A 24,754-nucleotide genomic window follows, 5' to 3' on the forward strand; every position below is an offset into this window, starting at 1 on the left:
CGGTAAAAGCGGCCACCTGCTCACGGCCATGGCAGTGCTTCTAGGAAAGACACAAACGCACCGTCAGCAATAGGGATGCAGCACAGACACCGTCTGGTGGGCTGTGCAGCTCAAGTTGCAAAAGTTAGTCTGGGAACTGCCTGGAGCTGCCTTACTAAGACCCTCACCTGGCATCAAGGCCCTGAGGTGCAGCAAGCCCCACCGTGAGCAATTCTATGTCCCCAGTTCCCGACTCGGGGCGACTGCACCTCCAGGTTCTCCAACCTTAGCACCATCACTATCCCAAGAAGATGTGCCCATGGACATGACCCCCCTTGAGAACTCCGGCTTCTTCTCCAGAATACCTGGATCAACCTTAATCTGCCCACACAAGCCCTATCCAAGTTCAGTAGCCGTCTGCCGGTGCGGCCTCCCGCACATGCCCTTTCTAACTGTGATTTTCCTTCTGCTCTCCCGCCATACCACTGCTGACTCTGAAGCTGTTCATAGAAAAGTGAATTTCTCAGTGGCAAGGCGATGCTTTTAGCCTTTCTTATGGTTGAAAGTGAGAGTTTAGCAGAGAAAAGAAGACCTAAGAAGCGAACCCTGTTAGCTGTTTAAACATATGAAGAGCTGTCAGAGAGATTTTGTTCGTTTTTCAAAAACCACAGCTCGAAGTCATGGGTGAAGACAGATTTCAGGTCAAATAACTATCAATAAGAGTTCTGTAAGTGCGAACAGCCAACTGCAAAAGCAATGACCCTTCATTACGAAAGGGGCTCCAGCAGAAGACAGACAACCAAGCACCGAATGTATATAAGAGCAAATTTTGAATCGGGCGGGAGTGAGGCTGGACGACTATGAGGCCCTTTCCCAGTCTAGAACAGTGGGTAGGCCAAGGCTCGCTGACTCGGCCGCTGTCTGGTCATTTGTTCATTCACCGCACACAACGTGTCCGAACCCGTCCTGGGCGTCGGTGCTATGCTAGCCACTGACAGAGAAGGTGTCCCAAACTGGGGACCTGAGTCTAGGAACGGAAGCAGGAGAGGAGCATCCAAGTAACAGTTTCTTAGATTTTGATCATACGCCATTTATTTTGTGGGTATATATGTATATACATGTATATGTATATATGTGTGTGTGTGTACATATCTGTGCATATATGTGTGTATACATATATGATCTTTCCTGTATCTCATTACACAAAGCTTAAAAATCTTAGCTCTCCAGCAACATTATACAGCCTGCCAGTGATATCGCGCTGGGTTGCACTGACCCTCCACCTAAACTGCTTTATAAAGACTCTCCTAGTTGGTAATAAAGAGGAATAACCAGTGTTTTCAGCACATTATGGAGGAGAAACTCACCTGTCACTGATGGCTGTATCTGACCATTTTCACTGCAGGTCACTTGCCAGGCAGCAGGTCAGTGTGGGCTGATTGGGGTGGCTTTCTGAGTTGCTAGGAAGTGACCAAGGAATGACTGGAGATTTGAAAGACAGAAAGACAGCGCAGGGGCATGCTGGCCCTGCAGAGAACTAGAGGCTTTGGGACTAGCTGGGCGAAGCTCAGTTGAATCACAGAGGGAGTGACCATGGGGTGCAGCTGCAGGCACGCCCGTGGCCCCGCAGGGCTCATGCTGGGGACTCGAACCTCATCTGCACCACACCCTCCGACAAGCCAGTGGAGCTAACTAGTCAGTTCAACAATCCTAATTCACGAGAGCCTCCCCGTTAATTTTCCTGATTTCCTATTTTCAAGTACACCAGTACCCCTCCAGCTCCTCTTCCCTGGAGAAAAACACGCATGCTTGCCGTCTGACCCAGCTCCTGAACCTCCGTCTGACTGTGGAAGATGCAGAGTCTAGCATGTTGGACTCTTTGTAGGAAAAATGTGCAGAGCAAAGTTCTGACCCCCACTCCCACTCCGCCCCCCGCCCCCATCCTCAGTAAGAAAATGAATGAAACTCAAAGTGGATGCTTCCAGCAGGAATCTGAACTTGGGGTTATCACACTTCATTCAAAGCTTGGCTTTCCTGTCACTGTGGACCCAAGTGAAGTCAGTTAACCTGTCCATTTCCCATCCGGCTTCAACAATGCGTTTATGCAAACAATGCATTTATGCAGGAAGCTTGAGATTCCCCAACAGAAGGCACATGCGTGCATAAGCATCATATCTTCTGTAAAGAGCTGTAAAAATGTATCCCAGCCCTGATCTGCGCTGTTTTGCAGTGGGGTTTTTCAACGGGACGCTCCCCTCCACCCACACTGTATTGCGACTGGGTAATATACTTGTTCTCCGCAAAGCATCGGCCGACGATCTACTGTGGAGTAAGATAAGGCTCTTAGATTCCACTTATCCCTCCCCAGTGAGGTTTTTGGGCCATTTACCTCTTCAGCAAAGGACAACTAAATGACCCTGGTGCCCTAAAGATCTATTATTGAATTTCCACAATTCTTGATAAAGCTTCTAAATGGTAAGACAGATAACGTACCAGTTTCATTCCATAGCAAACCAGGGAGCTACATTTATGTGTAGAAACAAACACAGAAACAACAGTGGCATTTCACACAAAAACAAGGTCAAGGCTGGTCACATCCCCAGTGTGGCCATCGTGATACACATAGAGGATGTAATAGCAGAATTCAGACTCAGTAATAAAATTGATGAGCTCACGAAAACCACCTCAGATGAGTGTGCATTCACCAACACGGCAGCCCTTACTCTTCGCCCACCCATTGCCCACCTCACCCTCTCTCCTTATTAACAGAACTCCGGTTTTGATTGGAAAAGCAATGGACCCAAACCAGCAAAATAACGAGGTGAGTCTGAGCCAATCACAGCTGTCCTTTGGCCTGAGGAAAGCCCTCGCTTCTCAGGCTTCCTTTGTGATCACGAGTGCCTACGTGAGAATGTACGAACAATGAGATGCAAAAAGAAGCCTGCAAAGAGGTTTCTAAGATGTGTTGATGCCATTATTTCCTTTTTCCAATAAACCAAACCAGCATGGCTGCCCCCATCACACTGGCCCGCCTGCAGACTGACGCCTGGGGCCAGCACCGTCCAGGGGCCGGAGGGGAGTGAAGCTACACGCAAGGCAGCTGGTGCTGGGATGACCCGAGTGTGTCCCTACGCGTCACACCTCTGCCCGTGAGCTCCGTCACTGCCTGTGGGCAGCGCTGTTAACCGATAAAGAAGGCAGCCTGGTTTTAAAACACGACACATTTAACTGAAACTGAGAATACAATGTAAAAACTATATGAAAAACTTTCCGTACAAAAAGCTTATCTTTTCACCCCTGCTTTATGGATATATTTAGGTAGTGGTTCTGTCCAAACATGGGATGTGGTCCCAGTGAGTATTTCTCTTGTGAGTAGTTTGTAGGTATCATCCTGCACAATGAATAAGGGAATAAAATTCTAGGCAGCTAAACCCACCTCGGATGACTAGCCTGGCAGTGCTGCCCAGGGTCCTGGTGCCTGAGGGGGGCTGTCAGGGGGGCTGTGAGGGGCCCTGCTCGGCTGGGCCCAGATCCCACACAGGTACCGGTGAAAAACCTCCGTTGTCCACGCTCTGCTCTCACTTGCCCCTGACCCGTGGGGCTCAAGCCAAGTCCGAGCGGCCATTCTTCTCTTGTCTACTGCTCCTCTCCCACCAGAGCCTCAGCTAAAACAGGAGGCACCTTTAAGAGCTCTTAAAATAGCCGGAGCTTTTCCAAAAGTGAGTGTCTTCCAACAAATAACCCTGCTGCTCCCACACACGTGCTCTGAGGCCTTTTGCAGGAGCTGGTTCTAAGAAAGGCGGCTGACAGTCATTGACCAAAAGCTGGTTCACCAGGTAAGAAAAAGCCAACTTACTTGCTAGAAGAATCCATTAAAAATGTATTTGATTTATCTGATTACAAAACCTGTAGCCAGGTCTTAGGTGCTCTGAGCTCTTGGGATCCCTTCCCTGCCCTCAGCACGTGGGCGCTGAGCCTCCTGTCTTTTCCTCTGTTTGACCTGACTCCCTCCAGCTGCAACATAAAAGCAGGAGGAGGATTTTAACATCTCGGATGCTCTGGGGGAGACGACATTGTCCAGCTCACACTGAGATGCCTTTGAAAGCCATCGCACCAATCCAACTCAATGTAAGATGCTGCAGATGGTATAGCTGGTTAAAGAAACACATTTGGGGTAAATGGGTTTAGCCCAAATATCATCTTTAATAGATGAAATGGTTGGAAATTTTTAAAGTGTTTCTGGAGAAACAAAATTACTGAGATAAAGATCAAAAAGAAACCAGTGTAACCCGAACTGTTGAAACGTTGAAGCTTTGATTACATTCATAAAAATACATGCGCAAATGTATTCAAGAAGAAAACCTTCCTGTGAGGATGAAAAGCCGTGGCACCCCTGGGTCGGCAGAGGCAAGGCCTGCCTGGCGTTCAGCTCCCTCTCGACCCCAGAGCCTTGGCGTAAGATAGAGCCACACGCCGACTGGCCTCTCTGCAGGCCTAACGTCAGGACACCAGCCAAACAGACTGCGGGCACGGCTACACCCTCGCCGTCGGGACATCCAAAGATATTTCAGAACAGAAAATAATTTGCAAGGCCTCTTCCGCTAAGCTCTTCAGACTCAGAAACGCCTAACGATGGGATTGACAGGTAAAAAGAAGACTACCGCACGCTGACTGCTCGGCAAGCTTAGATATATTTCAAGACTTGATTCCATATGAGAGAGTAGGTTTTAATATTAAGAGAAGTAAGTAGACTCCTGACTAACAATTAATCTCTAACAAATATTAACTTTAGGAATGATTATGCATTTAGACTATATTTCTTAATAAATTTCCTTACATAAATTGTCCCTAATCTATAAACCAATTTTAAATAAAATCCATCATGCCAGGCAGGCATTTTACATCTTACTCTATTTATTGCACCATTTCTCATCAGAAACCTTTTAGCTTTAATGCTATTCCATAGCAGAGTATCTCATTAGAGTGGCAAAGATAAAGTTCTTTCTGAGACAAAGTAATTGTAGCGAATGTAGGGGAAAATATCATCCAGGGTTCTGGGCTACAGCAACCTCCTGGCTTATGACTCATTTTAAGACTAATAAACCGAGTGCAAAGGATGGTGAATGACCCCGGTTACCTAGAGTTTGTGCTGGAGGGATTAACAATTTCTAACTTAACTGGCACTGCACAGTCCCAGAGGTGGGAGCTTACAATGCGAGTTCAGCAGTTGCTTTGATACATTTTGGGAGAAAACTCTTCACCTGAACAAATAACAGTGAGACCTACCAGTTTCTAAGTGTTTAGAATGTGCCGGGCACCACACAAGGCCCTTCAGTGAGTCACTGGTAAGTCATTGAACCTTTGCTGGGACTTCAGTGAAATTTTTACTTCCATTTTACAGCAAGGAAGTTGAGACAAAGAAGGTAAGCAACCTGTCCAAAGTCACCCAGTCAATAAGCGCAAGACCCCAAACCCAAGCACCTACGGGTAAAAGGGCCGTGGGCAGCCATTCTCTCCAGCTCCTTGCTCCCAGGAGGTTCTGGGCCCAGAATGCTCACTTCTCATGTACTCTATCTTTTCTTATTATCAGATCAATAAACACTTTACTCATGAGATCCTCACTGTGTTTTAAACCTATGTCCTGTTAGAAAACCCAGTCCATTTCTTCCTATTCTAGAAGCTTCACTTTCTACAGCAGGCACTGCCCACCTGTAGCGTGAGCAGTGGCGGGCGCAGGGGTTGCACGGGCCAGGCCCCTGGTCCACTACGCAGGAGGGAGCATCCTGAGGCTCAGTGGGTGGATGCCTGCAGGCTTGAGGAGGAAGAACCCTCACAGAAGCATCCCCACAAGCAGACTCCTCTTTATCAGCATGGTATTCTAATGAAGCTTCATCAGCCCAGGAACTTTTTTTAGCCAGTTGCGCTGTCTCTTGCCATCTTGAGTTTGTAGAAACTGGTGCTGGGGAATCTTTGAGAGCCGAGCTAAGAGCCATGTCGGACTATATGCTTGCTTCCTATCCGGAAGGCTCACTCTTCACCCCACACACTCGTGACTTCACAACAGGACAGACGGAAGGAACCGTACTGACCGACATTCTCGTCTCAAGTTTGGCAGGAGGGACGGGGACGGCATCCTGCCTCTTGGTGCTATTTCTTTTCTCAGTACGAACTCCTTCGTTATTTGCGGTTATTTTCTAAACCCAGCGCAAGCACTACATATCCCGGGAAGCCTTCCTTTTCCTGCCCGCTTTTCTGGATTAAGAAAAATGACAGGGCTCTGAGGCTAAGACCCGGTCGGTTGTTCGGTTGTCCCCACTACGAGGAAAACAGTGATGACACAGGTCACTTTAAACTGCCCATTTTACTCTGCAAGAACACAATCAGGAAACGCTGTGCGTGGGCGAAGCCATCTCCCTGTTGTGTTCAACCCTGTGTCATTTCTGTGCGGACCTACAAGGACAAGCTTTGAGCGGGCCATTGAGGACTGGACGTGTGCCATGCTGTTCCAATCAGCCATTGTTCACAGTTGTGGAGGGAGTGTTCATTTCTCTCAAGGCACTTTTGATGAATGGAAACCCTGGCCAAGTTCAGCACGAAATAAAGAAGATAATATGATTTGGAGAAAGAAGAAAACCTGGTGTGCAAGCTGATTCTCAACGGGCCCCCAAGGTCAGCCCAAAACTTCAGACATCGGTTTTCCATCTTTAACACCGAGACAAAGGGGCTATCCGTCTTCCTCGACAATGTTTCATTAGGTGTGAACCACATAAACAGTCTGACCTAGAGCATTATGTACGAGAGGCGGCTCTTTATTACCACCGCAGATGTTAAAGAGGGCTGAGGAAACGTTGGAATTATGAATAAATTCTCCAAAACAACCACAAAAAATTAGGAGGTTACTATTAGGACTCATGAAAGGCATGGGGCTTGTTGATAAGACTTATTTCTCTGGACCATAAAAAATAAAATTACATTTAAAAAAATAACCCAGGTGTCTAAGTAGGTTCCAATTTCTCTCCCTGTGTATAAAAAGCCCCCTGTTGAAGTTCTGATAAATCACACTCTGCTCCATCAGAACTGTCAGCTACACGAGACTCTTTTTCCTTTTTCTTTCTTATTTCTGACCAAAGAAAACTGCGTAAGTTAAAGATCTTTACAAATCTCTGGAAAATGAAATTGAGCATTTGTCTATTTTCTACAGAGGAGACCTTTCTCAGGGCCAAATCAATGCCTCCCGCCACATCCCGGAGCTGAAGCTTGCAGACCAGCCAGCAGGGCGGAGTGCCTGTGTGTGCATTTATAATAATATATAACAATAATACGGCATTTAAGGTTTCTAAGTATTCACGTGCCAGCTAGTGTTCCAAGCACTGCTCACATCTCACTAATCTTGACAATAAATAAGAACTAGAAACCATACCCCCGTTCCCAGAGGTCCCCGAGCTGACCTAGGGAGGAAGTAGGGAGGTGGGGCTTCTAACCCAGGCAGTGAGGCTCCAGAGTCTGCAAGCTCACACCTGGCTGCCTCTCAGCCGCAACTCACTTGCGCTGCGCGCGCTACTCGCCAGGCTCGGCGGAGCACCGCCTGTCCGCCATCACGTGACGCCGCCAAGGTCCGGCGTGGGCGCACCTAGACCGCTGCTGCAGGTGGTTTTTCCTTTTCGTTTGTTTTCTATTTTCCCCCATGGAGCACTATTTTCAGTGAGAAATATCCCTGCACATTTATGGTTTCTCTGTATTAAAAAGAGGATTGGCCACGCTGAGCTCTCATAATACCTGGTGGGAGCCGCCTCCTGTCCGTGGGCCGTGGCCTCTCCCAGCCACCATGGTTCTCGGCACCCTCACTGCGCGCACTCGTCTTCACCTTTACCCGCCCTCCCTCTGATCACTGGGGACCTCGGATGTGGGCGTGCCGAGTAGGCAGAGCTGTGTGTGTGGTGACAGGGGGCAGCTGTAGAGCTAGCAGGCCTACAGCACCCAGCCCAGCCCAAATCCCTCATCTGTGCTTATAATCTCTTGTTTACTTAATCTCTTTCAGCCTCTTTCTGTCTTCAGCCTAAATAGATTTACTAGCAGTACTTCCCTCGGAGTGTTATGAAACAATTAGGTGAGATAATCCATGAAAACAGTTAAGCTTGGAGTTCAGTGATGATTGGATATTGCTCTTTCTATTTGGAAGCAGGGAGGGTTGGTGAAAATAGGTCACATCCACCACCCAGAGCTCTCAGGACGGGCTGTGGATCAGACAGGCTGGTGGCTGCACTGGAAGGCGGCAGAGGGGAGTTGGGGGAGAAACACTTGTGTGGGGCTTTGGGACGGCAGGTCTCCCAGAGAGAAGCACGTTCCCATGACCACCCCAGAGGAAGGTCTACTCCGCAGGGGTCAGGACACACCCGGGACCACCAAGGATCTGTCTTCCTACGTGGGTTTGCCCGTGAAGCTGAAATACTGTATCACACTGAAACATGAACTGCATTTTTTGGAACTGCACCATCGTCCCCAGGCTGGGGAGGGGCTCCGTGACTCCCCTGCCTCAGAGCACCCCTCAGGGCGTTCCCCGCTCTCCATTACAGCCATCTGTTGGACCACCCTGCCCCTCATCTAGGCCTGCAGAACCCTATGACAAGTAAACTAATGAACCGAACCGCTTTGCCTTCAATCAAATGACAAACTTAATCCAGTGACAAACTCTTACAGCACCAGTAATAGTTCTCAGGCATCATGTCAGGCATCGCCTTTGTTTTTAACATCCGCCTTGGCTGTCTGTGGCCCGCAGACTAAAATCTGAATTCCCCAGCCCTCATTGGGGCTGACGTGGAACCAGGGGTGTCTGTCTACACCTCAGGCCCTGATCCCCCCGAGCTCTGTCCTTTTCTGCCTCCCGGGCTGTGCTCTCTCCACAGCACACACGTTTGCACGCATGTCAAGTTTAGCCAAGCTCCGCACAGCCGTGGTGCTGAAGCCGGGAACTAGCTGTGTCCGTGGTTTTCATCGGGATCCAGAAACCTTTTCTCTGAAGGGCTCCAGGGTCAGGATGTCAGGGTTTTGAGGCCATGCAGTCTGTCTGTCCGCCCCCGCCCCAGGGCACCAGGCAGCCAGACAGCGTGCACAGAAGTGGGAGGGGCCGAGTCCCCGCAACACGCTGTTATGGATACTGGGGTTCACATTCCTTGCAATGTTTACGGGTCACGCAACATTATTCTTGTGATGTTCCCCAGCCGCTTAGAGATGTAAAAGCATCCTTTGCTCGTGATCTGTTCAAAACCAAGCCGAGGCCAGGGCAGATGCTCGTTGGCAGGCCCCTATCTCAAAGGCGCACTGCTCGCTGGTCCACAACTTTCTTTTTCACCTCGCTCTTGAGGAATATCTTACATTTAGCAACCTTAAGTGCAGCAACCTCAAGCCAGCAGACCACTGAATTCGGACAAGTGGATACAAACATGCGGCCGCCCCACAGACCGAGACGGGAAACATTTCCAATATCTTAGAAAGCTTGTAAAAGACACCCCACAAAAGTCTACCCTCTGCTTGTCTTAAAAGCAGTTTCTCTCCCCTTTCAATAGGCCTGGACTAAAGAAATGGGGCAATGCTCCTGGGCTACCTACACGTTACAGAGTCACGTGGTTTCAAACGACAGTGCAGACACCGTTAACCACTGCCACCCCATGGAGGCACGCCCACGTGAGAGACGTGGCTGCAGGTGAGAAGCGCCCAAGGCAGCCCTGCAAATGTGCGTGCACTTTCCCGGCAGGCTCCGCCCACGCACGTCCTTACCTGCGCCAAGGTGAGCGTGGCTTGTTGGCAGGTGCCGCAGCGCACCCTGAGTTTTCCTGGCTGCACTCTTCGACAGGGGCCTTTGCAATAAACGTAAAAGCTGTTGTAGGCCGGTCTACCTGCTGGGGAAAATAAAAAAAAGCAGAGGAAGTAGCCAATCAATGCGGAATCCAAACGGAGACAAACTTTAGAATTCCTTAGGAGCATTTTGAAACACGGATGGGATACATATTCTGATCAGGACACAGCAACTGACTTTGGAAAATCTAGTTTTATGCTGAAAAGAGTGAAACTTTTCTTCTTCTTGCCGACAGCCCTGTGACTTAGCAAAGTCAGCAGGCAGCTGCCCAGGTTGCCAGCCAGGTGCGCGTGTAACTCGGGGACATGAAAGGCACCCTTTGCTGCTGAGGTTTTCAAATGGATGGGGAATGACATAGAGACTGGAGATTTGGAACCCCATGCTCCTGAATTCTGTCTCATGCTCCTGTGCACCAGTTCTGAAGGCTCCAGATTTCCCCTCTTAAATTCTTATCCATAGGGACACACCAGCCCATCTCTCGACATGAATACCGTCCCGCTTGGGTGGCTTCCAGTGAAGACTTTTCAATACACACTCAGTCACACATGGAGGAAGACAAGAGCCTGGCGGAACTCAACAGACACGTGTTTGAAGAGGTGCCTGGCATTTCACGAGAGTTCTCCACCTCGACAAATGCCATTCAAATGACACATTTTCACGAGTAAAAGCTGGGGGGAAATCAGTAGTCAAACATCTATCATTTCTGTTGAATGTCACCCTAAAGGAATAGTATTATTCCCTAAATGAGGGGAATCTTTCTAAATGGTTTCATACCTCCATGGCTGCAAAGAACTAACTTTACTCAGAAGCACTTACCAGTGAAATAACCACCTTCCTCAATCTCTAAAATGACTAAATACTTCTTTTAATCCTTAACTTCTTGCTGGTAGGAGTTACATGAGGTCATGGCATAAAACTTCATTTAAAAGTTTACTATGATCATCAAGAGCATCTGGAAATAATATATAATAAGTATTTTTGATCGTTATGAGTAAAAAACCTTTGGATGACCAAATGCAGCCAGTTCATTGAAAACAATTAGTATATAAAAAAACGAGCAAACAAAACCCCTAAAGTCTTACGCAGCCCCAAGCGTTTCACTGACTCACAGACAGACCCTTTGTAGACACATTGGACTCTCACGTGTTTAGCCATCCTTGCTAATGTTATAGGTGACAATACTTTTTAAATAGAAATCAAATACACATAAATAAATATAAATATTTATACAAATATAAATGTATATATTATATATAAACATGAATACCAATGTATATATTTATATATAAAAATCAAAACACCAAGTTTCATATTTTTATCATTTACTGGCAATACATTTTATCATCATCAGTCTCCAGCAATTAGTATTTGGTTTCTGGCTTCCCGTGGGAAAGGGTAGGTATACATCTATCTTTGCATGATAAGAAACTATGATTTTCTGACACTTTTTGTAACTTTAAGGCCTTAATGTGCACGGTGTTCAAGGAACAAATAGAACCATCTATCGAGGTTATAGAACTACCCTAACAGGCGATCCGGGGACCCCCAGAACTGTGACAACTTTAACATGCAGTAGGGTGGGTGTAGTGTAGGGGAGAGGTGCCTTTGTTGGTGAAACCTTTACCAGCAATATGAACAAATCCAATTTCATACTTTTTATAACCTACTGTAAAGGTTAAACAATAAAAAAGGGGGGAGGAGAGGAATGGGCAACAGAAACTTTCAGAGGGGAGCCAAGGCCGCACAGACACCCGCGGTGGTGAAGGGGCCCATCAGCAGCTCTCTGACAACAGCCGCCCGGCGTCCCGGAAACTGCAGGGCACTCAAGGACTCTCCTCTGTCCCGCAGGGCGGTAGCAGCGCGTGCACTGCTGTTTCCACTAATGATTCATCCAGGCAGAATCTGGAGACTGAGGAACCCTTCCACCCCGTGTGCTGCAGCCTTCACTGAAGTCCTTGAGGAGTCCATCAGAAAACACTGCACCCCGACACGGGGGCCCTGGGAGCCCACACGGTGACAAGCAGTCGACGAGACAGCGCTCCCCGGAGCCCGCGCTGGCTGGCATTAGGAGCCAGCCTAAGGAAGATCAAGGTCAGGCCAGTCCTGGCTATGGCAGCAACGCTCAAGCTGTTGGCTCTGCTTGGTCGAGCAGCCTGGACTTCACACTAATCTTGAGATCTTTTTCTCAGAATAGCTTCCCCACCTCTTTGGCTACATATCACTGTTTAAAGTTGGCAGGCTTCTCTGCGTCACGCTAGGATCGGGAGTGCACGGGACAGGGAGAAGGACACGAACCCCGATGGTGACCTTCTGGGCACGTCCCCAGCGGCCTGCCTGCGGGTCTACGGCACAGGCCCTTGAATATGGAGCCACAACCCGGAGGGAAAGAGCAAGACATGCCTAGGACCCAACCAACATTTCTGTGGGCGTAGAGCTGTCTCTAGTCAATAATGTCAATCTTGCCCCTTTTCCTTCTCCTTGGACCTTAAAATCCTTTTCTCTCTCCCAGTCAGCTCTTCCATATGGCAATCCCTTCCCACACATACACGATACATAAATGTATTTCACCGAATCATTTGTAATGAAGATGCAGATATTACAGTCCTCACCCTTAAGTCTTTAAACAGCCTAAAAAATGGCTCTTCTTTTCAAATAAAACCATAGAGCCTTTTGAGTGACTGTCTGTTTCTGCAGTCCTAGTCACAGGCGAGTCATGTGCTTTAAGAGCACCTCACAGAACCCTGCAGTGGGGTGCCAGCTGTTAGAAGGCACTGAGCCAAACCATGGGGGCTCTCCAGTCGGAGCTGATGCTAAGTGAGGCCAAGGGAAGCAGGTCCACTCACCACCGGACTCTGCCCCCTCGTTCAGACAGGCGCTGTGGAGCATAGCACATGCCAGACCTGATCGGAACTCAGAAGCCTTCCTTTTGTGGAGAATTCGGTGAAACTGTACATCTCAGAGAAAAAAAAATTAAAGGAAGGATTCAACCCACAGTGTGGACTTGATCTTTGCAAGCCACACTGCTATGTTTATAAACAAATTCAGCTTTATCAAACGCTCCTGAAGAGCCTAGTGACAATTAGAATATGTTCTTCCCTCCACCCCATGCCATCAATGAACTTACATAATTATTACACCGTAAATCAGGAGGGTTAGTCTACTGGTGTAACGATTTTACAAAGTAAAGGATATTCATTTTATTCTGAAGTTCTTTTTTTTTTTTTGATAGAGGTTAAAAGCAGAGTTCATGAGTAGGACCCTTTAAAATGTGAGTCACTGTGCATTCAAAGCATCCTTAGAAACCCTCCCATCCCCGAGCATTACAATGTTATCATTATGTTTCATTTTCTCTCCCACGTTGTGTCTGGTTAGCATGCTCCTTGTCAATCATCCTCTTTCCCTTGTTCATTTTTCTTGGTCCAAAAATTGCCAAAAGCATTAACATTCACGATACATTGAGTAAAACCCTTATTTAAAAATAATATATACTATTGACTTTGACTTTTAAAAGCCAGAATAATCTGTACAGTTTCCTTTTTTCTTTTATGCATTTTAAATAATGAACTTAAGGCCTGAAGACATCATTTTAATAAGACAAATGGGCACTTCAGAACAGTCCTCCTGATTCTGATGAAAACTATTCATTGACCTCAGAAGTCTTCATCATGGCTTGTCACAGAGAATCAAGACTTCAGTCGCTTGGGTCATTCGTTTTCTGGTGGGATGGAGACAGCACGATTCAACACATGGCGTAGCTACAACCTGTCGGGTTCCCTCAGCTCACCCCTTCCTCTAGTCTCTCCACACGTGACCTTGGTCTTGTTTGACACCTGTGAGCTCACTATGGGGCAGATCCATGGCCACACTTTCTGGACCTGTGCCCCCACCACATGACAGGTCCCTGAGGCACAGAGAGCCTTCTCCCCTGCATCTGCCAGAATTCTTGCTCTGGCCTTTCTGGGTGGGGGCCATCCTTCCGTCTGCGTTTCTTACATTTGCTGGAATGCAGGCCTCAGGGGCCAGCTGCACAGTAAGCATGCACCAAGTGGGTGAAGTCCAAGCCGGCTCATCTGTTCGTAGCCCGTCCTTCCTCACGTGGACCTGAAACCAGCCATTAGTTCCAGTTTGAACAATACGTGTTCAGCGAGTGTAAGGCAGTTCCCATAAAATCTGTCCACCGTGTACTTCCAGAATCTTCTCTCCTGCATAGCACCTTGCTTTGGATCATTGAAAAGACGGGTCATGCCCACTGCAGTGCCATGCGAACTCCTGAACAGAAAGTTCTGCCTCGCTTTGCTTATCTACCTGTCCCGGCTTTTCCACTGCTCCGACCTCCCACAAACACGGTGCCCCATTTCACACCCAAACAACTCCTGCAGGGCCTTGACCTGAGCAAACACACAACACGTGTTTGCTAGGCCAATAAATCCCCCCGTGTTCGAAGTGTGGGACTTATCAGGCATGGTAATATGAGGGCGACATTTCTGATAAAATAGAATGTAGCTCCGATACCCAATACTTAAAACCTCTTTCCACCAGCTGAATATACTGGACCAGCTTCACGCATCCTTCAAGTTAATGGCCTATAATATTTGAAACCAATAACGTTAATGTGATCTTAAGATCGCAAAAATGATTAGGATGATAAAGTAAACAAAAAAGAAGGAATATGTAAAAATTTTACACAATACTTTGAATAACTAAATGTTAAGTGAAAAAAATTGAAAGCTGACCAGTTACAAGCAGACCAGCTTTAGAGGGGACAGTCATCACACATGGACACTGACACCGATCCTCACTCACCCCACGGGTCGTTCCAGCCACTGAACCCGGCCACACTACCCAGGCCTCTACCGGGCCGCGGTCCTCCCTCCCGCAGAGCCACGGGGTGGCGCTCTATTCTGTCTGGCTTCCCATTACACAACCATCCGCCCAGGGCGAGCATTTCTAAAACACAGTTAGCAACCCCTAAGGAGACTCTCCCCTGAAAAGTTATAACTTAATTCTCCATTTTTGTGCGAGGGTTTTTAATTAATGTATTTGCACAATAATTTCATCCGGTGAGGGGAAAACTGCTGATGATAGCTAATGCCTGGGCCTGGGTTTTTGTTGCTGCCAATTTATTTTCTCATTATTCATTGTGAAAGTAATAACCGAACCTGCCATACCAAGACAAAACTGTAGAGTGAGGCATAATTTGGAGATTAGTTCTAAATAAATAGCCATGCTCAAAGCCCACCAGGTAAAGGCGGGTGGTTGTTCTTCCCAGACATGGGCACCTGCGGGGAGAGTTGAGGTGGGCGCTGAGGTCCCAGCACTTCGAAGCCTGGAGCGAACATCCCCAACTCAGACTTGGACGGGAGCGATTACAGAAGCTGCGGATGAGGGTGTGGATGAGGGTGTGGACTGTCCTCAGAATACATCTTAGAGCCCCGGACGGGTGCGTCTGGTCAAACCCCAGCTCTGCCCTGTCACCTTGGGTCAATCCATTGACCCTCAAAGCCTGTTTTGTCCTCTGCAAAATGCAGATAAGCATAGTAGCTAACGCATAGGCTGTGGTGCCCTGGGCAGTATCGGATAAGTAGCGCGTGCTCAGTACACACGAGCTATTCTCGCGGGCCCTCTCTCCCGTCCTGGCCAAGGCTGACTCTCACACACTGTTTCCACGTTAAATGTAACTCTAAAGTTTTGGAAAGAGCTGAGATGTAATTCTTTTTTAAGCTGCTTCAAACCCAACCAAATCCTGGATGGTAACGTTTAATAATGTTACGGAACATAAACTACGCCGGAAAGCCCTTCCATGGATTTAAAGTTGACTGGAGTCCCATCTCCTTTCCACGAGTCACTTTTTTATTATTGTCAAGGAGATCCAGACAGATTAAGGAAAACTAGGAAAGGAAATGGTAAGCAATTATGTGGACCCAGCCTAGTGGATAACATTTTTAAGCTGGCCAATGCATTCAAAGTATTTCCGAAATCAAAACTGCTTTCCGTCATGTGGTTGTACGATGGTCTTGATGGGGATTCTAACGGGTCCCCAAATTTCATTTCAGTGGTGGACTTGCTGGCATGATGCTCACTCCTCTTACAGAGATACCTAGACAATTGTTATGAATAAATGACTCAAATAATAAACTGCAAGTAGTAAGAATATTACTTGTGACATACTAACTCAGCATCTTCTCATGGTCCATAATCATTTAGTGCAGAAACATAGCAATGGGATGTAGAAATGCCTCCTAAGTACCGAGTTACCGGTCATGTCTAAAACTTTAGACAATTTGGTAGTAGCTTCAAAATAAGTAAGTAAGTAAGTAAATAAATAATCTAAGTACCAGCAAAACCTGCTGAGGAAATGAACACTTGCAGGAATATGGCAACAAGGTGTGACCGTCACCTCTCCCAGATTCTTCATCTTATTTCATCTGTAAGAGCCGATACAATTCGTTTAAAACATTTCATGTAAGTATAATATTTCCAGTCTTCACTGCTACCATGAAACAGCCTCTTGCAAATCCTGGGGTTTTAGGTTCTCCATTTTGCCTTTACCAATGACAAGACTAAGCTTACAGTCTTAATAAATCTGGTCTTTTGTAGCACTGATTTCAAAAAGTCCTTGGCGGTAATTGAGATCGATAAGATCACTGCTGCTTATTAAAACATGGGAATTATTTTTCTTTAGTGACAGTGTAACGAGTTGGAAATGTCCAGTGATGTCACTGAGCCGGGGAGAAAGAACAAAAGGACCGTCCGCTCCGAGTCCAGGCGGACGGTGTAAGTGACTGTGCTGAAAGCAGGCCTCTTGAGTCAGGGACAACCTTTCCAGGGCCGTGCCCATATCAGCCACTGTTCAGCCCAGTCCTTGAAACTCCTCAGAGGGTTCTGGCACTGACATTCCCTGCAACAGTTACTCCTGTGAGAAGCCATTCTTTTCTCTGCCTTTTGAAATGCAGGCCCACAGGCAATGCCAGCGGACCGTGGCCCACCCTGAGCACGAGGTAACCAGGCGTCAGGCTTGCCCACAGGCAGGTGCACGGCCCAGCATCCTGGTGAGTTTGCCTCTCCTTCCCTCCCCCCTCCTCCTGGGCACTGAAGTGATTTCCCAACGGCTCATCCCGCCTTCATCCTCCGCGAAACCCATCAGCTCTCCAAGTCGCTTTCCCGTGAATTTTCCTAAAGTAAATCTCCTTAGAGCCAGAGTTGACCCCTTCGCTGAGTAAACCCAGCAGCCCCAGTGTCTGTCCGCAGGTCTCACTCCACCCTCAGCTTCCCCTCTCCTCTTGCGACGTTCAGGCTGCGCCAGGTCTGCACAGAACATAGCCTTTCCTACCTCCGTGAGAACAATCCGATGTTTGGAAACGAGCAGCCCTTTCATGTCTTGGGTGCAAAGCCACACAAAGGTTTTCTCGGCCAGCTCTGCACAACCGAACCTCCTGCAAGGTTGGAGTTCTGTCCCTGCTTTCCCTGTGGCTACTGAGCGCAGGTGTGGCTGCTGCAAACCAACTCTTTGACGTCATTTACATTCATTTATTTTAATGCAAACAGGCGGTCTGTCCACAAGGGGTGTGTGCTCATTGTTTAACGCTGCAGATGGTTGTCCAGTAGATACGAAAATGGCTCCTGCACCAAGACACAGGTAAGCCCAAAGGAGTGCGGTCTGTTGGACACTGGTTGGGGGTGGGAGGGCAGGGAGTGGAGAGGAGCCCTTAACTTCTCAAGTGCTCTTTGAACTGATCGTAATATCTTACCTTGTGCCTCACTTATTAATGGGTTAAATCAAATATTTCACATGTTCACTTTATCCTTGCTTGAAAGTCATGATTTGACTTTCTGTACATTGTAATTGAACACTTTCTTATTGTTAGGGAGAGAAGATTGTGAAAACCTAGCAGGGGCTGTGTCTGAATAAGTGTGTAGTAAATGTGCATCTTATTCTTCCCCTTTACCCCTAGCAGCATCAAAAAATTCAGCATTTCCCCACACCCGAATTTTCCCTTCCCCAGATGTGCCATCTCCTCCAGGAAGTCTTCCTTGATTTATCTATTAAATGTAAATCCTCTGCCCTAAATTCCCATTGCATTTTATTTACATTTTTCACCAGGTACTTAAATCACAGTCTATTCCACCTTATTCCACAGATACTTGTATCATCCCTGTTAGACTTATATATTTGAGTGTGGAGAAAAACTACACTGTACTGCATTTTGCCTGTGTCAGCGAATAAAGAATAAATAATGGCAAACACGTGGGGAAAGTCAGGCAACCAGACTGGAGACTGACACTGTGCTATGAGAACGTCTTCAAGATGGCGAAGGATAAAATCACAATAAACTGACCCTCAAATAATGTAATCACTGTGACAATATAATGAGCAATGTTCTTCCAGACCCATTAAAATGACATGCAGGTTGATAATTATTTTTGCAATGTCGGGATTCTGAAACAAAATGTTTCCCAGCTTCTGTTATTTGGCCATGCTAAATGGATGTTGTCAAAAGATTAAATATAAATTGGTTATAAATCTTCATTTAACAGCATCGTGTAGGGAAGCCGACATCACTGCACCCATGTTTGTGTCGGCATTAAGAAAACGAAGAGTCTTATTTTAATGGTATTAAGGCCATTGAAATGATTGTTTATTCTGTAAAACAGGCTTTGGATTTGAGGGTGACACCATCGATGGTCATCATGGAATCTATGAGCAAGGCTGGAAAACACTGAGGGCGATGAGCTGGCCCTTCTGGACTCCAAGTGGACAGGACGGCCTTGTCCCAACAGCAGAAGTCACTACTTGCAGGGTGCCCAGTCCTGGCCTGAAAGGTACGCTCCTTCTGCTGACCAGACTTTCCGAACCGACCAAAGAATCTGATTTCAGAGCAGTCTTTAAAAACCCAGCTTGCTGATCATCGGGAAGGACCATGGATCTAGTTCTAATCTGCAGAGGGTCCCTCTGAACTCCATGGTCACCTTTAAGCTCGAAGTTGCGCTGTCCCGCAGCCAGGGGAGCGTGATGAACACCCCTCACTGACACCTCCGGCGCGTCACCGCTGAATGATGAGGCCAGGCTGCATTGCTGTAACTGCAGGAGTCAGCAAAATCTGACTTGAACATAAAGCTCCTGTTGGCTGTGTCTTTCAACCTTGGGGAGATCGTTCTGAGGGATAAAATACGGGCTTTGGAAGAAACTAATACTTCTGTGATTTCAGAAAGACTTACTACGTTGAATCAGGGTTGCGGTAATAATCTTGACATCGGAACTGCTGCAGGGGAAACCTGCAGTAGACTCAGTGCATGTGTGTGTGTAGGGGTAGGCATTTCCCTGCAGCCTCTCACGGGGGGAGGCCGAGGATGTGGCAGGAAGAGGATGAAAGGTCAGAAAAGACCTGCTGAGGGGCAATGAGAGCAGAGGGGAAGCCCCAGAGAAAAAGAAAAGCGAAGAGCGCCATGTGGAAGAAAGACACGCATACAAAGGGGGCCATGGAAACCAGAAGGCTCTGACCGAGAATGAGGTTCCATGGAGTCACATCCTCCACCCCCAGGACCTCCTGGGACAGTGCTCTGTCATCTCCATGCTCCTGCCTCACTACACGACTGCGAACAGGCGTTAGCACCCCACACGGTCTCCACTTGGCCTGCAAACCTGGCGGGCATGACGCCCCATTGGCTTTTCCCCGGTGCCCCGTCTCCTCCCCCTTCCTCGGTGTGGGGTGGGGGTGCAGGGCACCATGGGCACGTGGACCGGCTCTGGCATCCGTGCCTGCCCTTACACTCTGCGGTTGCTCGGACTTGGCCTCCTCATGCTAAAAAGACTGTTCGTGCGCAAACCATTTAGAGGGGTATTTACATTTGCACGGAAGAGAAGAATTACCTTTAGCTGAAGAAAAACATACAATCATGGCATGGAAATGCCCGCTAAGGAAAGACACGGAAGGGATGTGGAAGGAAATGCCAGCACAATCCGTGGCAGAAGGAACAGCAGGTCTGTGTGTAATTGGACCTGTAAACATGGCCCACGTGGCTCAGACTCAGGAGTCACCCTGGGGCCGAGCAGCCAGCCTGTTAGAGGACTGACCACGGGTGTCAGAATGGCCCCGTCCGAGGTGCTTTCCTGGCACAGAGAAGCTCTGTCGCACCCTCAGTGGGACCCCTCTGGGTAAGGCCACTGGTGGGAGGCCGCACCCCTTGCTGGGGGAGTGAAGGCGGCTTGGCGTGGGAAGCAGTGCCCTGAGGGACTCAAGGTCTGAGAGGGTCGCAATGTTGGAGCTCCTCAGTGGGGCTGTGTCCTCCTGCGGGGGGCCCCAGGGCCCTGAGACACCCAAATCAGGAGGCTGCCGGCACCCACTTCTGTCCTGTGGTCCAGGGCCTGAGACGGAGGGAGGGAGGCTGGGGTGTGCGGCAGTCAGGGCTGGTGTGGAGGGCTGAAGTGGGGGCAGGAGGAGCGCACAATGTGGGGGCGGAGCCTGGACACAGGTTGTTTGTTCTGTTTTAGTGGGTTGCTGTTTCTGAAGCTCCCCAGGCAATCCAGACGCACAGCAAGGGCTGGAAACCATTTGTGCGGAGGTTCGTGAGATTTAGACGTCAGCTAGTGGACAGGAACAGTCATTCCAGGGCAGAAAGCGGCCTCCGGTGTGGGTCCCACGGAGACAGCACTGGGGCCTGAAGGACACAGCCCCTGTGGGGGACCTGGTGCAGCAGGTAGGGAGGGTGACACTCATGCTCATCCAGAGAGGTCATCTTCGTCCTCCTGTCTGCCTCCCTGCTGCCACCAGAGGCTGTTCTCTTCAGGGACTCTTCTGTAAAAGCCACGGGCTCAGCTCGGTTTCAGAGCAACTTTCCCATAAAGTCTCCTGCAACCTCGTCGACTCAGAGGCCCGTGAAATATCCCTTCATCTACCAACCGCATAGGCAACGGCCACGCCAATTAGTAAAAACAACACAAACTGACAACCATTTGCTTTTTAGCTCTTTAGCTTCCTCCACTCTGATTACTGGGCTTATTTCACTTCTAAATCGAACTGCATATGGCAACATTGGGCCAAACAGATTCTGTGTCTCGCTCCTTCCAAGGATTTTCATTACTAAAATGACCAGGAAAAGGTGGCATTGGGAGTAAAGCACACTCAAGTTAAAATAAAGATGAAGAAACGTGGGCACCGCTCGGCTGTCTCCCGGCGCGGAGGGAGGGCACGCTCCCGGGGAAGCCTTTTTGCTCCACTTCAGAAATGGAGCCCTGCAGTTCAACCACTTCTGTCGAGATGACCAGTGTCTCCCTCCTGTGATTCTTGGGCCGGGAAGTAATTCTATTTCAGGGATCAAATGAAGCCCTGCGCTGGGCGCGTGTCACTGACCAGCAGGAAGTACACCCCAGCGGGGAAACTGGGCTATAGCTACGGCTGCTTGGTGGCAACACTGATGACAGGCGCCGGGTGTGCCCCGCTGTCCGACTCTGAGACTGTGGCTCAGGAGGAAACGGCCGGCGTGGGACACCTCTCTGTCCTCACCCTCACATCGCTGCGTGACTTTGGAGGCCCCTCCACCTCTGGCCATCAGACTCTGCTTACTGAGCACCTGCTATTATGTTCGTCCGGGGTTGCAGTCTGTTGAGGATCCCTGAGACATCTATATCTGTTTTGTGAGTTTTACAGAAAACTCTGTGTTTCAGGGATGCAGTATCCTCGGAGCTACGGTGGCTGGGTCAATGTCGCCGTTGGATTTAAACCCACTCACCTTGACTCCAGTGCCCTCGTCCCTTTGGCCACGGTTCGCTCTGAAATTAGATTTGATGCTGGCAAGGCAGCCTCTCTAAGAAAATAAAACCAAATGCACGAACTGGGAGGGGTGAGCATTGGCAACTGATGTAAGGTTGGATTCAGGATTAACTGGATTCCAGTAGCAGCTGGGTGATGACTGACAGCTGCATGATTTGAGACAAGTGTTCAAGTCTCTCTAAGTCTCAGTTTCTTTGTCTATAACAGGAAGGTAACACATGCCTCAGATAACGCCCGAGAGCAGTAATGAAAGGAAAGTACTCCCTGGCGTGTATCTCCAAATCTCCTGGGTGAGGATGGGCAGGGAAGAGGCCAGCTGGGCCAAAATGCAGAAAGGAAAACTCCGACAGAAAGGTTAGAAAGTGACTAAATCAACCAGGGGTAAAAAGTCACGATTCAGGGTGAAATGTACAAGGGGCTCGGCCAACCAGAGCCGACGGGTCTGGAGCGGGCCCCTGCAGCCAGCCAGGCCGGGGAAGAGCAGCCCTGGGGAGGGTAACTCAGGCGGCTGCCCTCATCAAATACCCAACCCTGTGCAAAGCCACCGCCGACCTCAGGGGGGACATGTGACAGGGTCAGGCTTAGGCACAGAGACCCTGAAGTCCCCGATAAATACCAAATGTTGCTTCACCCTTGTCTTGGGTGGAGGCTGCAGTGTGTATGTATTTATAGACAGCGTCTGCTCCTAGATTATCCTGCGTTGTCTTGGTCAGCTGCCCACTCTCCTGTTAGTGTTATTTCCAAGGAGCTGAGTGAGCAAAGGGAGCGTGGTAACCTGCGGAATCTAAAAGCCTTCCCTCCTTGTGTCGAACACGCTGGGTGAAAGATTCGCTCCCGCTGGCCTAGTTTCTTTTTTAAGAATCTAATGTACAACTAATGCACATTCTGCCTGGTCTCTTCCCAAAATGTTTATTTATTGAGTGGGAAATTATTTCCTTTCTTTGTTCCTTCTTCCTCCCTGCAGGGCCGAGCTCAGTATCTTGCATTTGCTGTTAGGTGAAGACATTGAATTGGCAGCCAAATGAAATAGACCTCCTTCAGGGGGGACTGACTGTTCATCATTTTGCATCTGCATATTTCCTTGACAGTAACTTGGCTGATGAAATTGAATGGCAAAGAATAAGAAGTTCCTGAGGCCCTGGTTTCTGACTTGGGCTCCATTCTGTAGCCAGAGCCACTGAGCTCTTCAAACAAGCGAGCCTTATCGGCAGTTCTGGGTTTGGGTCAGGTCTGGAGCGGCAATGAAAACTCCAAGCATGGCCCATGGCACGAGTCACCATCCGTGTGACGTCACAGCAGCAAGGCAAGAGCTGACACAACCGCTCCGAAGTTTTCAGTCAAGTTTCTCTGCCTCACAAACCCCGACCTGATATAGACTGCGTGGGCCTGGCATTAGTTCATTACTAAAATTAAGATGATTGAAAACACATAAAACTTCCAAGACAGAAAGCGCCAAGGTATTTCTGCCCTCAGTTTTGAGATGTCAATAGTCAGATGAAGGTCAAAAGTTCTCAAAGAGGTATTAACAAATGCAAATTAAGGGGTGATTGTAAAGGAGCAAGTATTTACTGTCATTTTGAGATCTCAGTTTGATAGCCCTGTAATCCCTAAAAGGAAAGCATTTTCAAGGGTATCGACAGGATGTGAAAGGTACAGAGAATTCAGGTAGTGACTCCATCACTCGTAGTCTTACCTGACCGTGCTCACAGTTTCTCCCTTGAGATATGCCTCGGCTTTGAGGAGATACGCCCGCTAGCAAAGATCAGGGATTTGATGGGGGTGTTTCAGAGTCAAAGAGACTTTGGCTTAAATTGTAACCTTTCAGTTTTATAGCCCTGGGGGATATGGGAGGCTGAATTCCATGGTGGTCCCCAAGATCTGGGCCCCGGGTACACACGTCTGTATGATCCTCCCCACTTCAGTGCTGGGGAGACTGATGCAAAGGATCGATGCCACTGCCATTATCACGAGCTTTCATCAGATGACAAAAGCGAAGGGATCTTTCAAATACACAGAAGGTCCCAATCAATGGGTGCTGAGTTAATCAAAGACAGAGGCCCTGGGTGAGCCTGACCTGATCAGGTGACACCCAGGTCTTCTCTGAAAGAAGAGATGGCGTGTCCTGTGAGTGTCCAGGGGAGGACCACATGGAGGGCACTGCAGGGGTGCCTGGGAGCTGAAGGCAGCCCTGGCTGACCTCCTGCAAAGAAGCAGGGGCCTCCAGCTTCCAGCCACAGGACCAGATTTCTGCCACCAGCTGTGTGAGCTGGAAAGGGACCCGGAACTGCAGACAGTATGACCTGGACTGCAGCTGAGTGTCCCTGAGCCCAGGGCCCAGGGGGGGCCATGCCCGATTCCTGACCTACAGACACTGTGGCCTCATTAATGGTGCCCTTTGAAGTCACTGAGTTGGTGGTGATTGGGACACAGTAAAGAAGACTGCCCCAGGCAAGTGGCTGACTAACCTCCCTGAGCACAGGTGTTCATACAGGTAAATGCAGGTAACAGAAGGTTGCTCTAAGCATCTCATGGGACTCAGTAACACCTCAGCATGCACCTGGCGCAGAATAAGAGCTCAGTCAAGGCAGCTGATAGCACTGTTAGCCAGTAGAAGTACAACCTGCGGAACACCTAGCTAAGCCTGCAAACAAACGAGTAGGGGAACTGGAGTGGGCAAGTGTTTGTGTCCTAAAGCTGGCATCTGAATAAATTAAATCAGTGTGCCTTTAAACCCATCAACATCCACACTCACGAATGTACTGGATTGTCCCAAGTAGACACACACGCTCCCCTCCGGGAGCACCAAATGATTCCCAGTCTACAAATGCACATCATTCTCTCGCCTTTGTGTCCGTTTTCCATGTGCTGCTCCCTCCCGCAGAAATGTCACTTCTGTGTCTCTACCGCTGACACCTACTCCTTCTTCCAAGCCAGGCTCAGATTCCATGGCATTTCTGCACGATGCCATACAATGGCATTCTACACAATGTCCAGGAACTGTTCTCACCCCATTGTAAGTATCGTCTGATTCACTAACAATCACGGGAAGTAGATACTGCTATTATCCTTCCCTATCTGCTCCTTAAAGGACAGGGGACGAGGGCCCACGGTCACGGCGCAGGACAGGGTTCGCGTTTTGGCGGTCATGCTGCAG

General features: G+C 48.6%; 1 protein-coding gene across 3 annotated transcripts in view; it reads right to left on the reverse strand.

Moving 5' to 3' along the window:
• Positions 1-24,754, reverse strand: part of PRKN (parkin RBR E3 ubiquitin protein ligase) — an 889,581-nt gene that overhangs the window by 523,951 nt on the left and 340,876 nt on the right. For 2 of the 3 annotated variants that reach the window (XM_071219677.1, XM_045188965.2), the window contains exon 4: positions 9,754-9,875. In XM_071219677.1, the coding sequence (XP_071075778.1) occupies positions 9,754-9,875 (122 nt within the window). The remainder of the gene's footprint in view (positions 1-9,753; positions 9,876-24,754) is intronic. The other variant, XM_053913792.1, reaches the window with a different exon arrangement.

The sequence above is a fragment of the Desmodus rotundus genome, chromosome 11 (assembly GCF_022682495.2).
Source record: "Desmodus rotundus isolate HL8 chromosome 11, HLdesRot8A.1, whole genome shotgun sequence".
In the NCBI taxonomy this organism is placed as follows: Eukaryota; Metazoa; Chordata; class Mammalia; order Chiroptera; family Phyllostomidae; genus Desmodus; species Desmodus rotundus.